This window comes from Neolamprologus brichardi, chromosome 8, assembly GCF_056152115.1.
Source record: "Neolamprologus brichardi isolate AB-2024 chromosome 8, ASM5615211v1, whole genome shotgun sequence".
Lineage (NCBI taxonomy): Eukaryota > Metazoa > Chordata > Actinopteri > Cichliformes > Cichlidae > Neolamprologus > Neolamprologus brichardi.
Genome location: NC_142111.1, coordinates 334,270 through 356,176, shown reverse-complemented (window position 1 = coordinate 356,176; position 21,907 = coordinate 334,270). Strand labels below are relative to the sequence as shown.

Genomic DNA, 21,907 nt, shown 5'->3' with positions numbered 1-21,907 from the left:
AAGTTCTCACTGATGGAAGGAGGTTTTGGCTCAAAATCTCACGATACTTGGCCCCATTCATTCTGTCCTTAACACGGATCAGTCGTCCTGTCCCCTTGGCAGAAAAACAGCCCCATAGCATGATGTTTCCACCCCCATGCTTCACAGTAGGTATGGTGTTCTTGGGATGCAACTCAGTATTCTTCTTCCTCCAAACACGACGAGTTGAGTTTATACCAAAAAGTTCTACTTTGGTTTCATCTGACCACATGACATTCTCCCAATCCTCTGCTGTATCATCCATGTGCTCTCTGGCAAACTTCAGACGGGCCTGGACATGCACTGGCTTCAGCAGCGGAACACGTCTGGCACTGCGGGATTTGATTCCCTGCCGTTGTAGTGTGTTACTGATGGTGACCTTTGTTACTTTGGTCCCAGCTCTCTGCAGGTCATTCACCAGGTCCCCCCGTGTGGTTCTGGGATCTTTGCTCACCGTTCTCATGATCATTTTGACCGCACGGGATGAGATCTTGCGTGGAGCCCCAGATCGAGGGAGATTATCAGTGGTCTTGTATGTCTTCCATTTTCTGATGATTGCTCCCACAGTTGATTTTTTCACACCAAGCTGCTTGCCTATTGTAGATTCACTCTTCCCAGTCTGGTGCAGGTCTACAATTCTTTTCCTGGTGTCCTTCGAAAGCTCTTTGGTCTTGGCCATGGCGGAGTTTGGAGTCTGACTGGTTGAGGCTGTGGACAGGTGTCTTTTATACAGATGATGAGGTCAAACAGGTGCCATTCATACAGGTAACGAGTGGGGGACAGAAAAGCTTCTTACAGAAGACGTTACAGGTCTGTGAGAGCCAGGGATTTTCCTTGTTTGAGGTGACCAAATACTTATTTTCCACCCTGATTTACGAATAAATTCTTTACAAATCCTACCATGTGAATTCATGGATTTTTTTTTCACATTCTGTCTCTCACAGTTGAAGTGTACCTCTGGTGCAAATTACTGACCTCTGTCATCATTTTAAGTGGGGGAACTTGCACAATCGGTGGCTGACTAAATACTTTTTTGCCCCACTGTATATATATATATTAAAGGAACACTTTTTAATCCAAGTATACCATCAAGATACCATCAAGGCAGTTAACCTACGGTATATGGTATATGGTATAGTGAGTTAAGTAACGGAGAGTGTTGTTGATCAGTTTAGCTGCTTTGGTGTTATCTTATAGAGCTGACCCTACAGGGGACAGGTAGTTCAACTCCTTCAGGATGCACATTAATACGTGCCATTTCCAGAACATTTGCTGTGTCTCCTAGCAGAGTCAAGAGCATGGAGGAGATTTCAGAAGATAGGGAGCTACTCTAGAAGGACTGCACTGTAAAAGGACCATAACCCATCAGTAGGAACATGTTGAGCACTGCCAGACCTACAAAATGGTCACTGGTGTGAACTTATCGGCCAAACAATCATATGTTATGCTGCCGGTAACACCATTCAGCATTTCAGCTTTTCACAGATGAGATTAAGTTACCCTTGACACGTGTGACAGATGTGAAAGGGTCTGGAGATGCAGTGGAGAACGTTATGCTGCCTGTAACATCAGCATGAATGGTTTAGTGATGGGGGGTCAGTGATAGTCTGAGAAGGCATATTGATGGACAAACACACAGACCACCAGGATAGGCAATAGAGATTGACAGACCATGTGACTTTCGCGCATTGCATGCCGGGTACTAGTGGCAAAACAATCAAAGCAATGCATCAAATGCAAGCATTTGCAGCACCGCAAAACCTTCATTCTCCGGTTCCAATACCTTCTTGCTTTCTCTTTGCCCCCCAAAAAAGGTATGTACAAAACGAAGGAGAACAATGTCGGTCTGTACAAAGACAGACTTGATGAAAAGTCAAAGAAAAGATAGGAGGAAAAAATCAAAGGAGTGAAAGGGTTAGACCCTTATGAGCACACAGAGTGGACAAAAGACGTTAGCGTGCTGCCCAACTTTCACCACGCTCATATTTATAATTATACGGTTTTTGGACTGAGTGCATATACTCATGAAGTTTAGTAACTTCAGGTCACTGCAACAAGCCCAGGTACAGTTTACCGACGGATGGGTACAGGACCTTGAAATGCACCGTGTAGAACGAAAGACCATCGTAAGTTTACCAGTCTCACAAATCGTCTTCATAAATACACATTCGTTAACCGTTTATTAATAGGACCTTTGAGCTCAACGGTAATTAATTAGTAGTGGAAATAATTTCTGGTACGCGTTACAGAAATGTAACAGTGACAATAATATTGTATGCTGTAATCGCACTGGACAATTAGTGATACAAAAAAACCTGTTTTATCCTGTGAATAAAAGTATATGTTTTTGTCAGTGTACCATGGTAATAAATGAAGCGAAACGCAATATTGTGTCAGGACAATTCACTATTTATGCACAATAAACAAAGGAGCATAGCGACAATTTCTGTTCAGCGCCAGACTTGCTTGTAACCTATATCGCCAATTATGTTATGAAAAATGACGTATTAACTACTACAAAACACTGACCTTTGTGGGAATGCTTGGAGCAGACTAACATGTGAGCTGGAGTGTTCTGGGACATTATATTTGGTCTTCGAATGGCTGCAATCCAGGCCATCCATCGCCTCTTTGTTACTTCGGAAACATGGCTCGAACAATTTCTCTTCAACGACGTAATCCGATAACAACCGATCTTTTTACCCGTCGGCTTCCCGTGGCTGTCATGCGACCGGCTCTTGCAGTTAATAATACAACAGCTTCTTGCCATTTTTTGTGTTTCTTTTTATCGCTGTGTAACTGATTTCAATTGGAAGCCTGCGTGCGCTAGTACCGCTTGCCACGTGTTCCCAGAATCCTTTGCGGTTTTACCCCTGAATGACGTCACATTTTCAATCTCTATAGCACCCTGACTGCCAACAGGTATCGGGATGATACCTATTGGAAGTCAGGCCCTGTCAGACGCTATGGTCGTTCAGTGGGTCCTGGTGCATGACAATGGCCTCATGTGGTGAGAGTATGCAAGCAGTTCCTGGAGGATGAAAGAAGTGATACCACTGACTAGTCAGGCCCCTATGTTCACCAGACCTAATCCAACAGTATACCTCAGGTACTTGTACTATGTACTACATTCAGTCCATCCAACCTTGTTAGATTGCACCTCCAACGGCCCAGGAGCTCACTGATGGCCTGGTCTTGATCTGGGAGGAGATCCCCCAGGACACTGTGCTTAATCTCATTAGGAACATGTCCTAATGTTGTTAGGCATACATACAAGCATGTGGGGGCCACACAAACTACCAAGTTTGAGTTGCTGCAAGGAAATGTCAGCAAAATGGACTAACCTGCGCACATTATTTTTTCACTCTGATTTCATTGGTTTCATTTCCAATGAATGTCCTTTCATTGCTAACACATTACCCAGTTTATATTAGTAGATTAGTAGATATCTAGCATGGTTTTTACCCCATTGGGATCCAATGTTTTCAAAGTGTTCCTTTAACTTTAAGCAGTGCATATATATACATATATAATGTGTGAGTATCTCTGTGTGTATAGTCATGAAGAAGAAAGTACATCCCCTTTCAATTTGAAGGCTTTATATAATTAGGTCATAAAAAAAACCCTTATCAGGTCTTAAAATTAGTGAAATCCATCTTAAGGTGAACAACAACACAAGACGTACTGTTTCATTATTTACATTGTGCCTGTACATTGTGGTTTTGGCTGGTGGAGGAGAGGGTTGTTTCACTGTGTCTTCAGGTCAGGGAATGGGTTCTGTCGTTTGGCGCATAAGCACAAACAACAGTTCAGAGTACCCAGCCTTCTTGGAGTCACTGGGTGGGGTGCTTCATCTGGTGACTCAGATGTCCTACTGGGAAACTTCAATGATCAGGTCCACTGGTCCGTGATTGATTTTGCGACCCTATCATCAGATCTGTGGCTGTATGTTCTGGAAAATCAGGTGAAGTGAGGAGCTCAGCTGTCAACTGATCATCACCTGGCGGTGGGTTTAATCAGGTGGCGGCGAAGGATGCTGGACAGAATTGTGAAGGTGTGCTGAAAACACCTGCCAGAAGCCCTGGTTCATGAGATTGTCGACTCTCACCTCCAGCCTTCCGAGGGACGAAGGAATGCTGTTGGAGGTTGCTCAACAACCTCCATTGTTGGGCATGCTGAAAGGGGCAAGGTGGTTGGTACCTGTCATGATGGTAATCCCCAAACCAGATGGTGGGTGCTGGAGATGAAGGGAGAGATCAAGCTGAAGAAGTCCTACAGGGCTTGTGTAGCCTTAGGGACTTTGGAAGCAGCTGACAGGTACCAGCAGAGCCACATACCTTTCAGCTGTTTTTGTGCTCGGGTGATAGATGAAGCAAAATCTTATGTGTGGGAGGAGTTCAGTGAGGCCATGGAAAAAGACTGCCTCAAAGTGGTTAGGAATCCTAAATTCCTAAAGGCCCTGAGTTGTCCTGGTTGACACATTGCATGGAAATCTGCAGATGTGCCTCTGGGGGCTTTAAGAAGGTGGGCTAGAGTGTGTACTTCAACCACAGGGGCATCACACTCCTCAGCCTCTCTGGGAAGGTCTATAGTAGTGTAGTGGAAAGTTATTAGTCAAACCTCAGATACAGGAGGAACAGTGCTGTTTTTGTACTGGTCGTGGAATACTGGACCAGCTCTTCATCCTCCTACGGATATTTCAGAGTGAGTGGGAGTTTGCCCAGCCAGTCTACATTTCTTTTGTGAACTTACTGGTCGATCTACATCCCTACCCTCACCTATGATCATGAGCTATGGGTAGTGACTATAAGAATGAGATCACGGATATACAGTGGTGTGAAGAACTGTTTGCCCCCTTCTTGAGCTCCTATTTTTTATACGTTTTTCACATTTAGATGTTTCAGATTATCAAACTGGCAATGAGCCACAGCATCTCAGTGGAATTCAGGTCAGGACTTTCATTAAGCCACTTTGTAAGTATTAAGAGGTGGACTTGCTGGTGTATTTTGGATCATTGTCATGCTGCAGAACCCAAGTGCACTTCAGCTTGGGGACACAAACATATGTCCGGACATTCTCCTTCAGGATGTTTTGGTAGACAACAGAATTCATGGTTCCATTTACACAGCAAGTCTTCTGTCCTGAGGCAGCAAAACAGTCCTGGAACATCACACTACCATCACCATATTTTACTGTTGGTATGATTTTCTTTTCTGAAATGCTGTGTTACTTTTACACCAGATCTAACGGGACACACACCTTCTAAAAAGTTAAACTTTTGTCTCATCAGTCAGTCCCCAGACTATTTTCCCAAAGGTCTTGGGAATCATCAAGATGTTTTCAGGCAAAACTGAGACAAGCCTTTATGTTCCTTTTAACAGCAGTGGTTTTTGTCTTGGAACTCTGCCATGCAGGCCTTTTTTGCCCAGTCTCTTTCTTATGATGGAGTCATGAACACAAACTGAGGCAAATGAGGCCTACAGCTCTTTGGATGTTGTTCTGGGGTCTTTGTCACCTCTTAGATGAGTTGTTGCTGCAGTCTTGGGTTAACTTTGGTCGGCTGGTCACTCCTGAGAAGGTTTGTCACTGTTCCTTGTTTTCGCTATCTGTCGATAATGGCTCTCACTGTGGTTCGTTCGAGTCCTACAGGTTTAAGAAATGGCTTTTCCTTTTCCAGACTGAGAGATCTTAATTACTTTTTTTGTCACCTGTTCCTAAATTTCCTTGGATGGCAGCATGATATCTGGTTTTGAGGATCTTTTGGTGTACTCTACTTGCTCAGGTAGGTCTTATTTATGTGATTTCTTGATTGGAAACAGGTGTGACAGTAGTAAGGCCTGGTTTTGGCTAGAGAAATCAAACTCAGCTTTTCAACGATTTGATACACCACAGTAAATTTATGTTAGAACTAAGAGCATAGTTAGGATTAAGGTTAATTAGCAGCCAGGTGCTGCTAAGGCAGTGTAATTTATTAACTGATCATTGTCAAATATGACTACAAAAGCTGACATTTTGGCAGTTTGTTTGTTGGGAGCTTTCATATCTGTATTAACACAGTGCCAAAGAGAAAACATCAGTGGAAACAGCGGTGACAGAGACTATTCGCAAGTGGGAAACGCTCAAAATAGTTGCCAATTTTTTAAGGAGTGGATGTTTATATAGTTCAAACAAATTCAGGCACAAAAAATTCATGAATCACTGATTTCTGAATACACACTGTTGTAAATGAGGCCGAATGTTTTTAAGGCATGCAAGGCCAAACTGGAGATGTCAGTCCATAATGCACACCTGGCGAAACCAAACAACATGTCGACACAAACGCTTCATACCAGCTACTATAGGCACAGTGGTGAAGGGGCTTGTTTAGCAGCCACAGGACCAGCGCACCTTGCAGACAACATGAACTCCTCTGTATACCACTATTCTCGAGTCAAATATTTGGGAGGCCTTCTGTTCGACAGCCCAAACAGGGCCAATGCAACGGGTTAATGAGTAAAGTACATTAGCAAATCTACAAGAGAACAGCTAAAAAACAAAACTATCAAGCTTTTGCAATGGCCCAGTCAAAGTCCAGAATCCATTCTGATTGCGTTGCCATGGCTGGACTTTTCTGGTTATTTCTTGTCAGTTATTGCAGATCCAATAATCACACGCTGCTTCTGCATTTTGTCTTAAAGTGTGTTAAATAAATGACATCATTCAATATGCCATCTGAGGTTGCATTTAATCATTTTAGAACCTGATAAGGACAATTATGATCTTTGCATTCAAAGGGGGCGTACTTTCTTTTTAACAACTATATACATGTAACCTTTTTAAAATCTTATATCAGAACTGTGAGGTGAAAAAAACAAGAGAATTGAAAGGTTTGTTTACCACATGACTAAAATGAAATTAACCCTATCCCTAATTGCTGGGTGACCTGGTGAATGTTAATGTTTAAAACTGGAAAGCTGCAGACCAAAGCAGGGAGCTGAACGATGCTTTAACACATGTTGAGCTGAAAGCAGCGGCATTGTTTGTGTTAAATTACTGATAACAGTCTGTAGGTTTATGATGACCCGTGACACCTTTCACTAGACATACAATACCTTATTCTAAAATCTTAATGTGTGCAACTTTAATAGAGGTCTAGTCTACAATTTTATTTGGTATCTGGTTAGACATATTCAATCTATTCATTGCAGCCCTGAATGCCAGAAACAGACAGAAACTGTGGCTGAGAACACAGAGGGGAGTTGTACAATTCACAACAATTAACAACCAGCACAATACAATCTCCAGTACTGAGACACAACAATCAGCTGACATAAGTTTAACTGTAAGATTCGGGGGTGTGGGTGGCAGATGGAGGTGTGCTGTGCTGGGGGGACTACTAGTCATTTTCTAATTTTCACAATGTGCCAGACACTGTACAAATCATGAGGGGGAGCCATAGGTCAGCAGGTTGTGGCAGGAAGACTGTGATTCCACCACTTCCGCCTTGTCTTGATTTTCTTTTCTTTTCTTTTTATTTATTTTTTAATTCTAAAACTCTTCATCAAAGCATCATAATGAGTTTGCTTACATACATTTTACCTTAAAATTACAAGGGGAGTAATACTTATGTATCTTCAATACAGATCTTCTACAAAGATCAGTTACAGACCCAGAGGTATTATAAAAAGCACCAAGAAGACTTTGGTAATAACTGGCTACCTCTAGAATAGTTGAAGCAAAAAAAAGTTGCTTCAAGCACTGAGCAGGTTGAGGACATCCTTAGAGGTCCACACTCAGGACCTGGACAGAACTGACACAACATGTGTGTGTGCGTGCGTGCATGTGTGTGTGTATGTGTGAGAGAGAGAGAGCGAGAGAGGCCAACCAACACACAAGAAAATGGCAGAAGGCATAATTACCACGCTCATGAGTGATGACTGAGGGAGGAAAGAAAGTGCAGTAAACCAAAATAAGAACAGGAAAACAGGGGGAAGAAAGAAACAGAGAAAGAAAGTAAGAAAGAAAGTAAGAAACAAAGGAAAAGATTACATATAGGGAAAAGAGCTCTTTTTTCGTCAATGTGGAATAAAAAAAATATGTATTAAAAAAAAACCTAAAATATATAAAAATATACCACCAGAACCTTTTTTTATTTGCATTTACAGTACTATGTAAAAGTCCTGAGGGACAAAGACAGGCAAAAACAGTTTGTACAGTGTTAATCATTTTGAAAAGTCAACATTTGGTATGACTTTTAGTCTTCAACGTAGCCTGAAATCTAGCTTTCTTATCATTTCCTAATGTAGTCTTCAGGGACAGGAGCACTGTACAAGGTGAAACACTGTATAATACACTGTCAGTAACACTAATATACATTTTTATATTTAGATAATCAAATTATAATATTTAATGTGTTGACTACTGTACTACTAATCAAACTAAGAAGAATACTGTACTTTTTTCATGGAGTTGGGAAGAGTGGCGACATATTTTTATAGTTTGAAAAGTCTTTGTAATGTTTACAAACAAGAGATGTACAAGACAAATCATCAGCACACTTGTACATCAGAAAATCATACTTGATAATGCACGCAAACCAGCAACACTGAATTACCACCTCGTTTACACAGGGAAAAAAACAAAAAACCTTTTTATTGATTATAACGAGCAATGTGAAAAATAAATGGTGGCTCTCTACAATCTTAATGTTTCTACAGTGTTGAAGGTTATTTCAGAATATTGTGTTGTTTTAAAAGCAGCTTTAAACTGACCCTCTTTAGGTTAATTAAATATTTTAACTAGACCTAGATAAGTTAAGTATTTTAATATTAACATTCTCTATGCTTTCAATAAGTAGAAAGTTAAGGTCGTCAAACTCCATCCCGGAAAAAGAGACGTTTCATAAATTTTGGTTTTCGTTTCTGTATTTTTTCAAAATTAGCCCAAAAGGTGTAAACACAGGGAATCTTACCTGATCCTTCCTCTGTCACCATTCCCAGTCCCTCTGCTTTATTTTGCCTCTCAAATGCATTTAGATCCAGAACACTAAAACAAAGACAAATATAGTGTGAATCATTACATCCATCACATTTCTGCTCTATTCATGTTTTTGTCTTGCACTTGTTTGATGAGTGTTTTCCTTTTCCGTGGATTTATCCCATAAGTCTCTGACCAGCAGTTTTATTCCAGGTTTATGTAAAATATTGGCCTCTCATGTGGTTTTCAATGTTTTTATTTATTTATGTCTTGTCCTGTCTTCCTTCTCTCACCCCAACCGGTCGCAGCAGATGGCCGCCCCTCCCTGAGCCTGGTTCTGCCGGAGGTTTCGTCCTGTTAAAAGGGAGTTTTTCCTTCCCACTGTCGCCAAAGTGCTGCTCATAGGGGGTCATATGATTGTTGGGTTTTTCTCTGTATCTATGAAGCGCCTTGAGGCGACTTTTGTTGTGATTTGGCGCTATATAAATAAAATTGAATTGAACTGAATTGAATTGAATTCCCCATTGTCCATCTCCTTTATGTGTGTATGGTCTGTACATTTGTCTGACGTACACTCTTACTAAATTGACATCTGGTTTATTTGAGTTGTTTGGTGGCTTTTTTTTCTCTGCTACAACTGTGCCTTTTACTACCTTCCTAGGAATACTGTCAGCAAATAGAACCAAGTAAAACTTTTGTAGCCAAAATGACAACAACCTCAACATATAAACAATAATAATTTAAACCCTGCTAAAAGAGTTTGTACAGTTCACCATTTCCTGAAAAACAAAAGTGCTGAGCACACAAAGTTGCCCGCTAGATCAGATTAATAACATTGCACAAAGTACAACCAAATTTGCAGAAGGCAAATATAACAGAAATAATGATATGAAATATAACACACAACAGTACAAGAGAACACAATAACTAGAATTTAATACAATATGAATTACTGCACTACGGTACAGTGAAGCGTGTATTTGTAATGCAAAGGTAACTACTGTTTTGCTGGGCAGTCAGTCAAGATAAGTGTTTGGCAGAGTTCAGTTCTTGTATGGTTCTGGAACAGAAGCAGTTCATAAATCTGTTTGTTCATGATTACAGGGACCTGAATCGTCTGCCAAAGTGCAGTAACTTCAACAGTAATGTGCAAAATGGAATCATGTTTTCTTCTCTGCTAAGGCGTTAAGGAGTTTAGAGTACAGCTAGTTTCTGGGAAGACTTTAAGATCCTCTGAAGGGATTTTCTGTCTGCCACTGAGCTGTCAGCACATCTTACAGAGATGCAGAATGGCAATGAAGGGGGAGTTTCTCAAGAAGTGTAATCTCTGCTGTGCCTTGATAAGTGCAGTCTCTGGACCAGGAGTGATTTTCTGAAGCTTGTATACCAAGAAACTCGAAGACAGGAACCTTTGCCACACAGTCTCCATCAATGTGTATTGGGTTATGATATTTGTTGTGCCTCCATTAATCTATCATGAGTTCTTTTGGTAGAGCTAAGGGTTGTTCTCTGTATCCCATCCTGGGGCTTCATCTACAAAGGCTGTCACATCTTCTTCTGAGATGTGCCAACCACAGTCTTCTCATCATCAAACTTAGTTGTGGTGTGTGGAAAATTGATTGGGATGCAGAGGGTAGAGAGGATGTAAAAGGAGGTTCAACACACAGCTTAATAATGCTGGTGTTCAATGTGACAGTGAAAGAGAAGCAGGGGCCTAATCTAACCATCGGGATGCGATTAGTCAGAAGGTCACTGATCCAGTGGTAGACAGGTGTGAAAGTTGTAAGCCAGTAGGTTTGGTGACCAGATCGACAGTAGTGAAAGCTGAATCTAAGTTTACAAAGAGTATCCTTACATATCTTCACTACTGCTCAAGATGGCATAACGCAGTATACAAGGCAGTGGAGATGTCTTGGTGCATGGAAAACTACTTTTATCACATCTCTCTTTTTTTCACATAACACAACGAAGAGTTAGACCCTCTACATCATGACAACAAATACTTGCTTCAGCCCTGAAATAGGAAATCTTATTTATACCTGCATGACTGCATGAGACCAGCCAGACTCTGAAAGAAGCCCACGTCCTTCTTGTCCTTCAGATAATCTAACATTTTCTGTTAAAGATGACACAGTGAAAGCACAATAAGATACTGGAGTTTACTCAAATTTGACAAAAAACAGTCTAAATCTGTCATTAAAATAAAAATACTGGTGGTGGTACCCCTCAGCCTCCTAGTAGATACACCTACAGTATGTATTTCAAAATCTTACATCCCCTTCTTCTCAAGTTATCGGATTCGCAAGGTTTTCCAAAAACCTGATCTCTGACTTCTAACTTTGAGGTCAAGGACACTGAGATTCCAACTTGTCCGAGATTTTTACTACTCCTATGTTATCAGTGTCAAAGTCCTGGATGACTTACTTCTCAAATTATCACATTCACAAGACTTTCAGAAAACTTGACCTTCAGGTCAAGGTCAATGAGGTTCAGACTCGTATGAGATTTTTAGTAGATCTGTGTGGAAGGGTGGGGTCTGTGGCTCAGTTGCAGGGGAGGGGTGGTGCAGTTGGTTTAGAGGGCAGTGCGACAGGAGACTGGCCAACAGAGTTGGAGATCATCAGGGAGGCCCAGATGGCAGCACTTAGCCTTCTGGTTGTAGCAAAAACTTACTTTCCTGATGTCCATTGAGTGATCCTAGACCTGCTTCACCACCCTAAGACCACTCCTGTTGGTTCTGGATGGAGCTGAGGGATTGGCCATTTGCCTATGCCAGGTGGCTCCATAAGGCGGTGGCCAGGTGCCTGCAGACTGGCCCAATGAAGGGGAAAGGCTGCTGAATATGCGAACATTGGAGAAGTTCACGAAGTGGCTCACAGTGGAAAAAGTGGAACGGGGTCCATTTTCATGTGATACTGGCTGAGGATCACCTGGCGCCGCTGGAGCTGGTGTGGCAGCCGCAGCTGGCAGCAAGTTGGGTTGTCCAGGCCCGGAGGAGGAGACCCTAAGGTGCCAAGTGGGTACAGACCAGGCTATGGTGGACTCGGGCTCCATGCGGGCACACCCAGTTGATGGTGCAGAAAAGCCATTGAGAAATGATCTTACAGGCAGCTCATTATAACCCAATTACTGGTCACATGCAATAAAAAAAGGGAACAAATCATGGCCTGTTTTTTTTTTGGTTTTTTTTGGCATTTGAGGGGATGTGCGCCTGTGGTGTGCATCCAGCCCAGGATACCAGCTATCGAACCAGCCGGCCATTCCAAGAGAGCTGTTGTACTCATTACCACTAATGGAGGGTCCATTTAAGTGCATTGGCATGGATCTCATCTGGCCATTTCACCATAGTGCATGAGGGTATGACTTTTGGTGGATTATGCAACAGATATTCTGAAGTAGTGGCATCCTGGAAGAGACACTGATTGACCAGGGATTCATGTCTTGTACACTAAAACTGTTTAATTACTGTCCATCAAATATGTTTGGCCAAGCATCCATCACCCTCAGAATGACGGGTTGGTAGAGCGGTTGAACTAGACATCCATGTCATCCATGGATCCATGCATGATCATGCATGGATCCATGGATGATCACACAAGGCCAACATGAAGAAGTGTGCGGTTGGACAGAGGGAGGTACAGTATCTGGGGTACCACCTGGGAGGCAGGCAGTTGCATTCTCAAATGGAGAAAACTACAACCACTGCAAGCTGCCCACATCTCGGGGCCAAAAAGGAGGTGAAGCGGTCGCTGGGGCTGGCTGGTTACTATTGTTGGTTCATCTCAACATTTGCGGAGGTTACCAGTCCCTTGATTGATCTCCCCTAAAAGGGTGAACCAGATCTTGTCCAGTGGACGGAGCAGTGCCAGACAGTGTAAGGTAATGAAGACTTTTTCTTCCCTTGTGTTCTGCAGACTGACACGTTGAGCAGAGTGCTGGGGGCTGTTTCATCCCAGCAAGTAAGAGGGGTCGACCATCACGCTGTCTACATCAGTTGGAAACTCTCAGAACAAGAAACCAGGTAGAGCATGGCGGTGCCTGGCAATCCAGCGGGTGGTGGACTCTATTCGTTATTACCTCCTGGGAGGTAATAACGAAGAATTACCCTCTGTTCAGATCGTGCCCCGCTGCAGTGGCTCCACCACATGAAAGATGTCAATGCCTAGATCACCCAGTTATATCTGGCTTGCCAGCCTTATAAGTTCAAGGTGATCCACAGGCCAGGGCCCACTTAGTCGGGGCTGGTTTTCTCTGCTGGGGAATTTGTAGGGCTATGTGGTGGGCCGTGGACTGTGCCTCAGCTGGAGGGGTGGTGCAGTGGGTTCAGGGAGCAGTGCCAGGACCTAGAGGAGGGACAGGAACTGAGAGCAGATGGCTGAGGAGGCACCTTCAGTAAGAAATCTGGTGATAACAACCCGGCAAGGCTAAATTGTAAATAAAGAACAGTGCATCTTAAAACACTGTGTGTCTTGCTGGGCAACATAACACAAAGGTGTGTTGCAGTACACCATAGTATCAATTTCAGCCCTTACATCGCTGCATTCTCAAGATTTTCATAAAATTTGACCTCCGAACCCTGACCTTGAAGCCAAGGTCACTTAATAGATACACCCATGGTGTCAATTTCAAAATTCTATGTTGCATTGTTCTCAAGTTCATTCACAAACGTAGGTGTCCATGTTGCCTGTCCACCCAGGGTGATGACAAAACCTTTTACAACTGAGAGGTAAAAATCTATGAGAAAAATTTTAAATTTCAGTGGAATAGATGCATAATATTTCACACTTGTACCAGTTACTTTGAATATGCTTTGTATAAATAACATTTGAAAATAGATAATATAGCTATAATCCAGCAGTCAATATAAATAACAGTGAAGTCGCGAAGCATTACCTGCTGTACGGTTGAGTTCCCACCATTGAGAATAGCTATGCCCAGTTTCAGAGTGGATGCCACCATGGGACCCATCTCACCTGGAGGAGAGGAACACCCACTTGAAATGACTCACTAGCATTTGTTAGCTTTTTAAATTTGTTTATAACAAAGAAAAATTGAATTCTAACACAAACAAAAACTTTTATTATTTTACTAATATTTTTTTGCACAGCATATTTTTAAACCAGAATGTCAGAGAGGTATTAACACATCCTGATTATTATCGGTTACAGTTCACATATTGTTATAATGTGAGAAGTACAGAAAAAATCAACTGAAAAATCGAGAAGGCTCCCAAACAGTCGTATCCAGAACAAATTACTTTCAACACATCAATGAGTGAGCAGGCAAAGGGATTGGACAGCCTGGTTCTATCACAAGGGCCATAATATATTTGCCACCGCTGACTTACAGTAAAGAGTAGGGGGCGATAGGCAAGACTTACCTTTACTAGCACTGATGGTTTGGAGTACCATCTCAGCAGCGCCACGGTCGTGCAGCCGAGCCTGCTGATACAACAGCTTCTGCTTCTCCATCTCTTTTTCCTTTGTTAGAAAGGTGACACATATCATTGCAGACCATCAAAAAATGAAACTGCTTAAAACTTGAGGAGACTAGTGGAAGATTCAAGACCGATTGATCACCTACTTCAAAACTCTTCACTTCTCCATCGTCATCCTCTTCATCATGGCAACTCTGAAGGAAGGGAGAAAGGTGAAAAAAAGCATACAAACTACAGACTGTTTACTTAGGATAGATATAGCCACAACAGCGACGGGAAGTTCCAAAGCACTGAGGCATCAAACTGATTTGTTGATTTAAACCCGGGAGGGCCGGTATCTGCTGCTTTGTGCAAAGATGAACAGGATGAAACTTGCCAGAGTTCTACAAAATGACCTGCAGCAGGCCCATCCATCCATCCATCTATCCATCCATCCATCCATCCATCCATCTATCCATCCATCCATCCATCTATCCATCCATCCATCCATCCATTTTCTTCCGCTTATCCGGGGGCAGCAGCCCAAGCAGAGAAGTCCAGCCCTCCCTCTCCCCAGCCACCTCCTCCAGCTTGTCCGGGGAAACACCAAGACGTTCCCAGGCCAGCCGAGAGATATAATCTCTCCAGCATGTCCTGGGTCTGCCCCGGGGCCTCCTCCCGGTGGGACATGCCTGGAAAACCTCACCCAGGAGGCGCCCAGGGGACATCCTTTTCAGATGCCCGAACCACCTCAGCTGGCTCCTTTCAATGTTGAGGAACAGTGGCTCTACTCTGGGCCCCTCCCGAATGGCTGAACTTCTCACCCTATCTCTAAGGGAGAGGCCCGCCACCCTTCGGAGGAAGCTCCATTTATCTGTCCATGAAGCCAGATAACACACACCAATTAGTTAAACTGCAGGAATGTCTTAAAGACATAAAGACTTGGATGGCCACTAACTTTCTGCTTCTTAACTCAGATAAAACTGAGGTCATTGTACTCGGCGCTGAAAAGCTTAGAAATTTGGTATCTAACCAGATTCTTACTCTGGATGGCATTACCTTGGCCTCCAGTAACACTGTGAGGAACCTTGGAGTCATTTTTGACCAGGATATGTCCTTCAACGCACATATTAAACAAATATGTAAGACTGCGTTCTTCCATTTGCGCAACATCTCTAAAATTAGAAATATCCTGTCTCAGAGTGACGCTGAAAAACTAGTTCATGCATTTATTACTTCCAGGCTGGACGACTGCAATTCATTATTATCAGGATGTCCAAAAAACTCACTGAAAAGCCTTCAGTTAATCCAAAATGCTGCAGCAAGAGTACTGACAGGGACTAGAAAGAGAGAGCATATTTCTCCTGTTTTGGCTTCCCTTCATTGGCTTCCTGTTAAATCCAGAATTGAATTCAAAATCCTGCTCCTCACATACAAGGTCTTAAATAATCAGGCCCCATCTTATCTTAATGACCTTGTAGTACCATATCACCCTATTAGAGCACTTCGCTCTCGCTCTGCAGGCCTACTTGTTGTTCCTAGAGTATTTAAAAGTAGAATGGGAGGCAGAGCCTTCAGTTTTCAGGCCCCTCTTCTGTGGAACCAGCTTCCAGTTTGGATTCAGGAGACAGACACTATCTCTACTTTTAAGATTAGGCTTAAAACTTTCCTTTTTGCTAAAGCATATAGTTAGGGCTGGACCAGGTGACCCTGAATCCTCCCTTAGTTATGCTGCAATAGACGTAGGCTGCCGGGGGATTCCCATGATGCATTGAGTTTTTCCTTTCCAGTCACCTTTCTCACTCACTATGTGTTAACAGACCTCTCTGTATTGAATCATATCTGTTATTAACCTCTGTCTCTCTTCCACAGCATGTCTTTATCCTGTCTTCCTTCTCTCACCCCAACCGGTCGCAGCAGATGGCCCCGCCCCTCCCTGAGCCTGGTTCTGCCGGAGGTTTCTTCCTGTTAAAAGGGAGTTATTCCTTCCCACTGTCGCCAAAGTGCTGCTCATAGGGGGTCATATGATTGTTGGGTTTTTCTCTATGAAGCGCCTTGAGGCGACTTTTGTTGTGATTTGGCGCTATATAAATAAAATTGAATTGAATTGAAATCCTTTCTTCCGCTTGTATTCGCAATCTCGTTCTTTCGGTCACTACCCACAGCTCGTGACTATAGGTGAGGGTAGATCGACCGGTAAATTGAGAGGCCACTGACATGAATGTCTCTGATCAACAATCAACAAACGACTTTATGATGGTGGCCTGGGGACATAGCTTGCCAATGCCAATGTTCACATTTTGGGCAAAGAGGACAGATGGTTTGAAAGAGGAGTGAAAGAAGCCATCTATGTCCACTGTGAGCGACCATCTTTGAACAGAGGCGGTGGTTTACGACACCAACTCTCTGCCATCTATAATCCAGTTTTGAGTTCCCTCCCCAGACGCCTTAACGCCCACTCACATCCTGGGCCATCTGACCTCAGGAATTCGCATGATAAGGTGGGGCCAGGTTTCACAATGAGCTCACCCGAAACTCTGGCTGATTGGGACCCACACCCAGTTTCACACCTCGGCTCAGGCGATTAGAGGATCATCAGGGGGTCCTTTTGTCCCTCTGTGGGGGGAAACTCCCACTAGGTTTAAATCTGGGACTCCCCACCATTTGACCTTAGAACTGAAGAAGCTTCTCGGATGAAGGTGAAACGTCTTCAAGCAACTTAAAGAAGTCCAGACGCTTTTCTTTGCAAGCTCCTTTGACTACGATGACCTGGATGACTGAGAACCTTCACAGACATCTTGAAGTAACTGAGTTACTTTTGATAGAAGTAACTAGTAATGTAACTAAGTTACTAATTTAAAGTAACTTACCCAACACTGTTCACCACAAACAGTGGGGAACCTGGTTGGTCCTAAAGCTAAAGACACCATTCTTTGTGTTTATATATGTCAGAATCCAGGTGAGTGTTCAGTGGTTTTCTGTCCTGGCCTTGCGCTCTGCATCTGCCTTTTGGGCTCCACCCATGCTCCACCCAGGGCTCCACCCTTCTCCACGTGTTTTCCATCTGTGGCATTCAGCAAGACAGTATTTAAAACCAGTGTTGCCATCAGTTCTTCACCAGTTCATTTCTTTGTTCATGCCAAGTACTTGATCTCTTTTGTGCCTTTAGCAATCTCGTGAAGTCACCACCTTACTCCTTCCTCTGGACGCTGGTCTCCACAGTCAAATCCCAGCTTCATTCTGAAACTTGCTTCTCTCGACTTAAATTACTCACTGCTTTCACCTGCCTGTCCTCCTGCCTGCTGCTTCCTCTGGATTACTATTCAACCATACCATTCAACACTCAGACGGCTACCCACCTCCAGAGCAACCTGAAAGACTCCTCGTCAGAGATTTCCCTGCCACGTATTCATGTCTCACCATAGTTTATTCTGTGATTTCAATAAAACTTGTGAAATCTTATTTCCGCTCTGTATTGTGTCTGCACTTATGTTCACTCTCACATACTAGTCTCCCGGCCTTGACAGCATGAAGTGTCTGAAGAAATATGCCCAGCAGACCCAATTCGGACTGCAATCACTAAGCAGTGATATATTAACAGTGTCCTAAACCAACAACAACTCTACCATCCAGAAGACTAGTTACTAGTAACTGCTAGTGCTACTGTTAACAGTGCAGCTGCTAACATTTGGTTAATTTGCCACCGTTTGGTGCATCTGTTTTTAATTTATTTTTCCTCTCTTAGCTGTTCAGGCCACACTACACTATTCTACACTGAAGGTAGGGGAGGTGCCAGTTGCAATAAGTGATTTGATCAGGCAGTACAGCGCCCTGCAAGTAATCCATCAGCCCAAAAGCATCAGCCCTGGTCTATGACATAAACAGCACACAGAACAATAACAGGTTTTTTTTTACTGTCTATGCTAAGCCTGTCTGTTTCAATTCAAAAGTGTTTAGTGTTGGTACTCAGCAACAGATACCTTAGCCATGATGTCTGCGTAGGCCATGTAGAGATTATCCTCATCCAGTTTACTGCAAAAACAAACACATTCACAAGAGTTAGCACAACTATAGCTGTATTAAGAAAAATAATTTGGGTGCACCACTGACTGAAATGACATCTTCTCATTTAATAGTTTTTCATTATTTTTATGAATGTTTACATGTTTTATATTTCAGATACTTTAAAATATCCACCCTTTGCTTTGATTCCTGCTTTGCACACTCTTGGCATTCTCTCTCTGAGCTTCATGAGGTCGTCACCAGAAATGGTTTTCCAAAAGTCTTGGAGTTCCCAGAGATGCTGAGCACCTGTTGGTCCTTTTGCCTTCACTCTGCGCTCCATCTCATCCCAAACCATCTCCATTGGGTTTAGGTCACTGTGACTGTGGAGGCCAGGCTGTCTGGTGCAGCACTCCATCACTCTCCTTCTTGGTCAAACAGCCCTCACACAGCCTGGAGGCGTGTTTGGGCTCATTGTGCTGTTGAAGAATAAATGATGAGGTGGCATGTCGCTGCGGGATGCTGTGGCAGCCATGCTGGTTCAGTGTGCCTTCCATTTTGAAAAAAATCCCAGCAATGGTGTCACCACCAAAGCACTCCCACACCATCACACCTCCTCCTCCATGCTTCACAGTGGGAACCATGCATGTGTAGACCATCGTTCACCTTCATGAGCGTCACACAAAGACACGGTGGGTGGAATCAAAGATCTCAGATTTGGACTCATCAGACCACAGCACAGATTTCCACTGGTCTAATGTCCATCCTTGTGTTTCTTGGCCCAAACAAATCTCTTCTGCTCGTTGCTTTTCCTTAGTCGTGGTTTCTTAGCAGCTGATTGACCATAAAGGCCTGATTCACACAGTCTCCTCTGAACATGTAGAGATGTGTCTGCTACTGGAGCTCTGAGTGGCATCTATCTGAGCTGCTGTTAACTTGTGATTTCTGAGCCTGGGGACTCGGATGAATGTATCCTCAGCAGCAGAGGTGACTCTTGGTCTTCCTTTCCTGGGGCGGTCCAATTTTTGTCATAGCATTTTTTTGTGACTGCACTTGGGGACACATTCAGAGTTTTAGCAATTTTCCAGACTGACTGATGGGCTGTCGTTTCTCTTTACTTACCTCATTGATTCTTGCCATATTATAAATTATGTATATGTCAAACAGGGCTGTCAGCTGTGTACCAACCTGACTTCTGCACAACACACCTGATGGTCCCAACCCCATTAAGAAGGCAAGAAACTCCACAAATGAACCCTGACAGGCACACAAACCATTTCAGGTGACGACATCATGAAGCTCTTTGAGATAGCTGTGCTTGTAGCTGTTGTCCTGTGAGCCGCCGATCAAACAAGCTGTTAACTCTCAGAAACTTGTCCTCTGATTCAGTCATGTCTTTGGGTCTGCAGACCTCCTCCTGTCACAGTTTGTTTCTCAGTGCGTTTGATGGTGAAGGAAACTGGACTCACTGACTTTCTTTGTCAGGACAGACCTACATTTTTAAGTGTTATGATGGTCTCTCTCTCTTCCACTGTTAATGGTCTTTTTCTCACCATTTTTGTAGCAACACACTACTTTCTGCAGTAAAGTACTATTTAACTGATGCTCACTAGGGTATGGCACCATAGTGTGTTCAACACTATGCAGACAGAGGGGGTTGGAAGTAATCCAAGTTGGAGCACCTGTAGGAATTAGTAGCACCAACTTTCAAAGCTTGATCAACCTTCACTGCTGCAGAACAGCTTTGAATTGTTAACCCAAGTTGTGTCCCTGAAAAAGGCCTTTTGGTATAATTCTGAAATGTACATTATTTTTCAGTTTTGGGTAATCTAACCTCTGGCAGCTCACCACTTACCTTTGTGCCATTTCAAGCTATTCATTGGACTTTAATGACTTGAACTGCAACAAATAACTGGAAAAATAAGGACTTTTAACAGGTAGTGTGTAAAATACACACCATTTTTCTGTGAGGGCTGTTCTGCTGAACAGCTGGATGAGCTGATGCAGGGGATCTATGTGTTTGTGTTTCTGCCCCTCCTCTTCCTCAGATGGCTCCTGTTCCCCTGGTTTCTGAAATCAACACACATTCACAAAGTGCTAAAACTCTGCTATACACTGAAGAAATTAACACATAATTTGCCTTCAAAACAAGTAAAAATTCCAGAGTAGTCAGAAGAATTCCACTTGTTTTGTTTTTTTAAATGAAATTAACTTACAGCGAGGTCTTCTATGAGTTTATCTTCAAAGTAGTGCTCCTCTGTCTCGATCCAGGACTTTTCATAGCCCTGCAGGAACAAGTTTACAGCCCGGTGCCTAGTATGAGAGAGATACATGGATGACTAATAACTGTTTATCTACCCATCTTCTGCTGCTTATAAAGGGCTGCACTGTAGGTGCAACATATATCCACAATCTTTCCTCACTAGCCCAAGGTGTGGCTGTAGATGAGGGTGGGAAAATAATAAAGTGCACAATTTTAAATATTTCTTCTTCATTTTACGTGTGTGTGTGTGTTTGAGAACATACCTTGGCAGGTTATAGAGTGGTGCCATCCTGAAGCAAGCGACCACAGCTCTCTTCCTCTGTTTTGAAAGCAGTTTGTGCCACACAGCCTTCTTACTGCGCTGAGGATGCTCCACCTGAAGACACAAACTGAACCACTCAGTATACTAGATATTTAGTTGGTGTACCTTACCATCTGGAAGCCATATTATCCTGGAGAAGTATGTGGTCAGCTTTAATAAAGACCAGTCAGCTAGTTTAAGAGGACCGTGGCGTACCTTAAAGCTATACTCTCTACGTAGGCACAAAAATGCACAAAATCAACTCAAACTTGAATATACAGACCTGCTCCAGGTGGAAGAGGACATGACCAATATCCAGGATTCTCTCCACAGTCTTCTCTGGGTCAGTAGTATCCTCATAGTGGTTTGGGAGGTCTCTGTACAGGGCCATCTGCCAACGAATTGCTGGGTCCTCTGACTTTGTAAGACACACAGAGGAAATGCATGACTCTATTGGCCGATTCACAAGGTTAAGCACCTTTGTGAATATATAAATATATAATACGAACCAACATCTACCAACTCGTTTACATCTGTCTCGACTTTAACAAAACAAAAGCCAAAACACAGAAACAGTGCATGTAAAGCTCATGTGCAGTAGCTTGTAAACTACCTTGCTGGCAATAACTTGAATTGGTTGTTTTTTTGTATGACTTCATAAGTCTTTAAAATCAGTGTGGAAGAATTTTGGCCCCCCCTTGTTTATAACGTTGCTTCAGCTGATTTAGGTTTGAAGCCATTGATTTACGCACAGCACTCTTAAGGTCCTGCTACGTTCAGTATTTCAGTCACTCTATAACTTCAGATCTTTTTTCTGCTGGTGTGTTTGGGATCTTTGTCCTGTTTCCTGACCCAGTGTGGGTGAAGCTTTAGCTGTCAAGCAGATAGCTTCTCGTATGACTCTGGAATATACAGCGTATCAAAAATAAATCATACACTTTCACAAGGCTGT

At 43.0% G+C, this 21,907-nt stretch overlaps 1 protein-coding gene across 1 annotated transcript in view; it reads right to left on the bottom strand.

Moving 5' to 3' along the window:
• Window positions 1-21,907, bottom strand: part of ryr2a (ryanodine receptor 2a (cardiac)) — a 264,075-nt gene that overhangs the window by 55,313 nt on the left and 186,855 nt on the right. The window contains exons 79-89 of the mRNA XM_087845211.1: window positions 21,239-21,373; window positions 20,918-21,030; window positions 20,608-20,704; window positions 20,349-20,461; window positions 18,370-18,421; window positions 14,557-14,604; window positions 14,354-14,453; window positions 13,867-13,946; window positions 11,013-11,089; window positions 8,969-9,042; window positions 7,917-7,934 (exon numbers count right to left, since the gene is read on the bottom strand). Of these exons, the coding sequence (XP_087701337.1) occupies window positions 7,917-7,934; window positions 8,969-9,042; window positions 11,013-11,089; window positions 13,867-13,946; window positions 14,354-14,453; window positions 14,557-14,604; window positions 18,370-18,421; window positions 20,349-20,461; window positions 20,608-20,704; window positions 20,918-21,030; window positions 21,239-21,373 (907 nt within the window). The remainder of the gene's footprint in view (window positions 1-7,916; window positions 7,935-8,968; window positions 9,043-11,012; window positions 11,090-13,866; window positions 13,947-14,353; window positions 14,454-14,556; window positions 14,605-18,369; window positions 18,422-20,348; window positions 20,462-20,607; window positions 20,705-20,917; window positions 21,031-21,238; window positions 21,374-21,907) is intronic.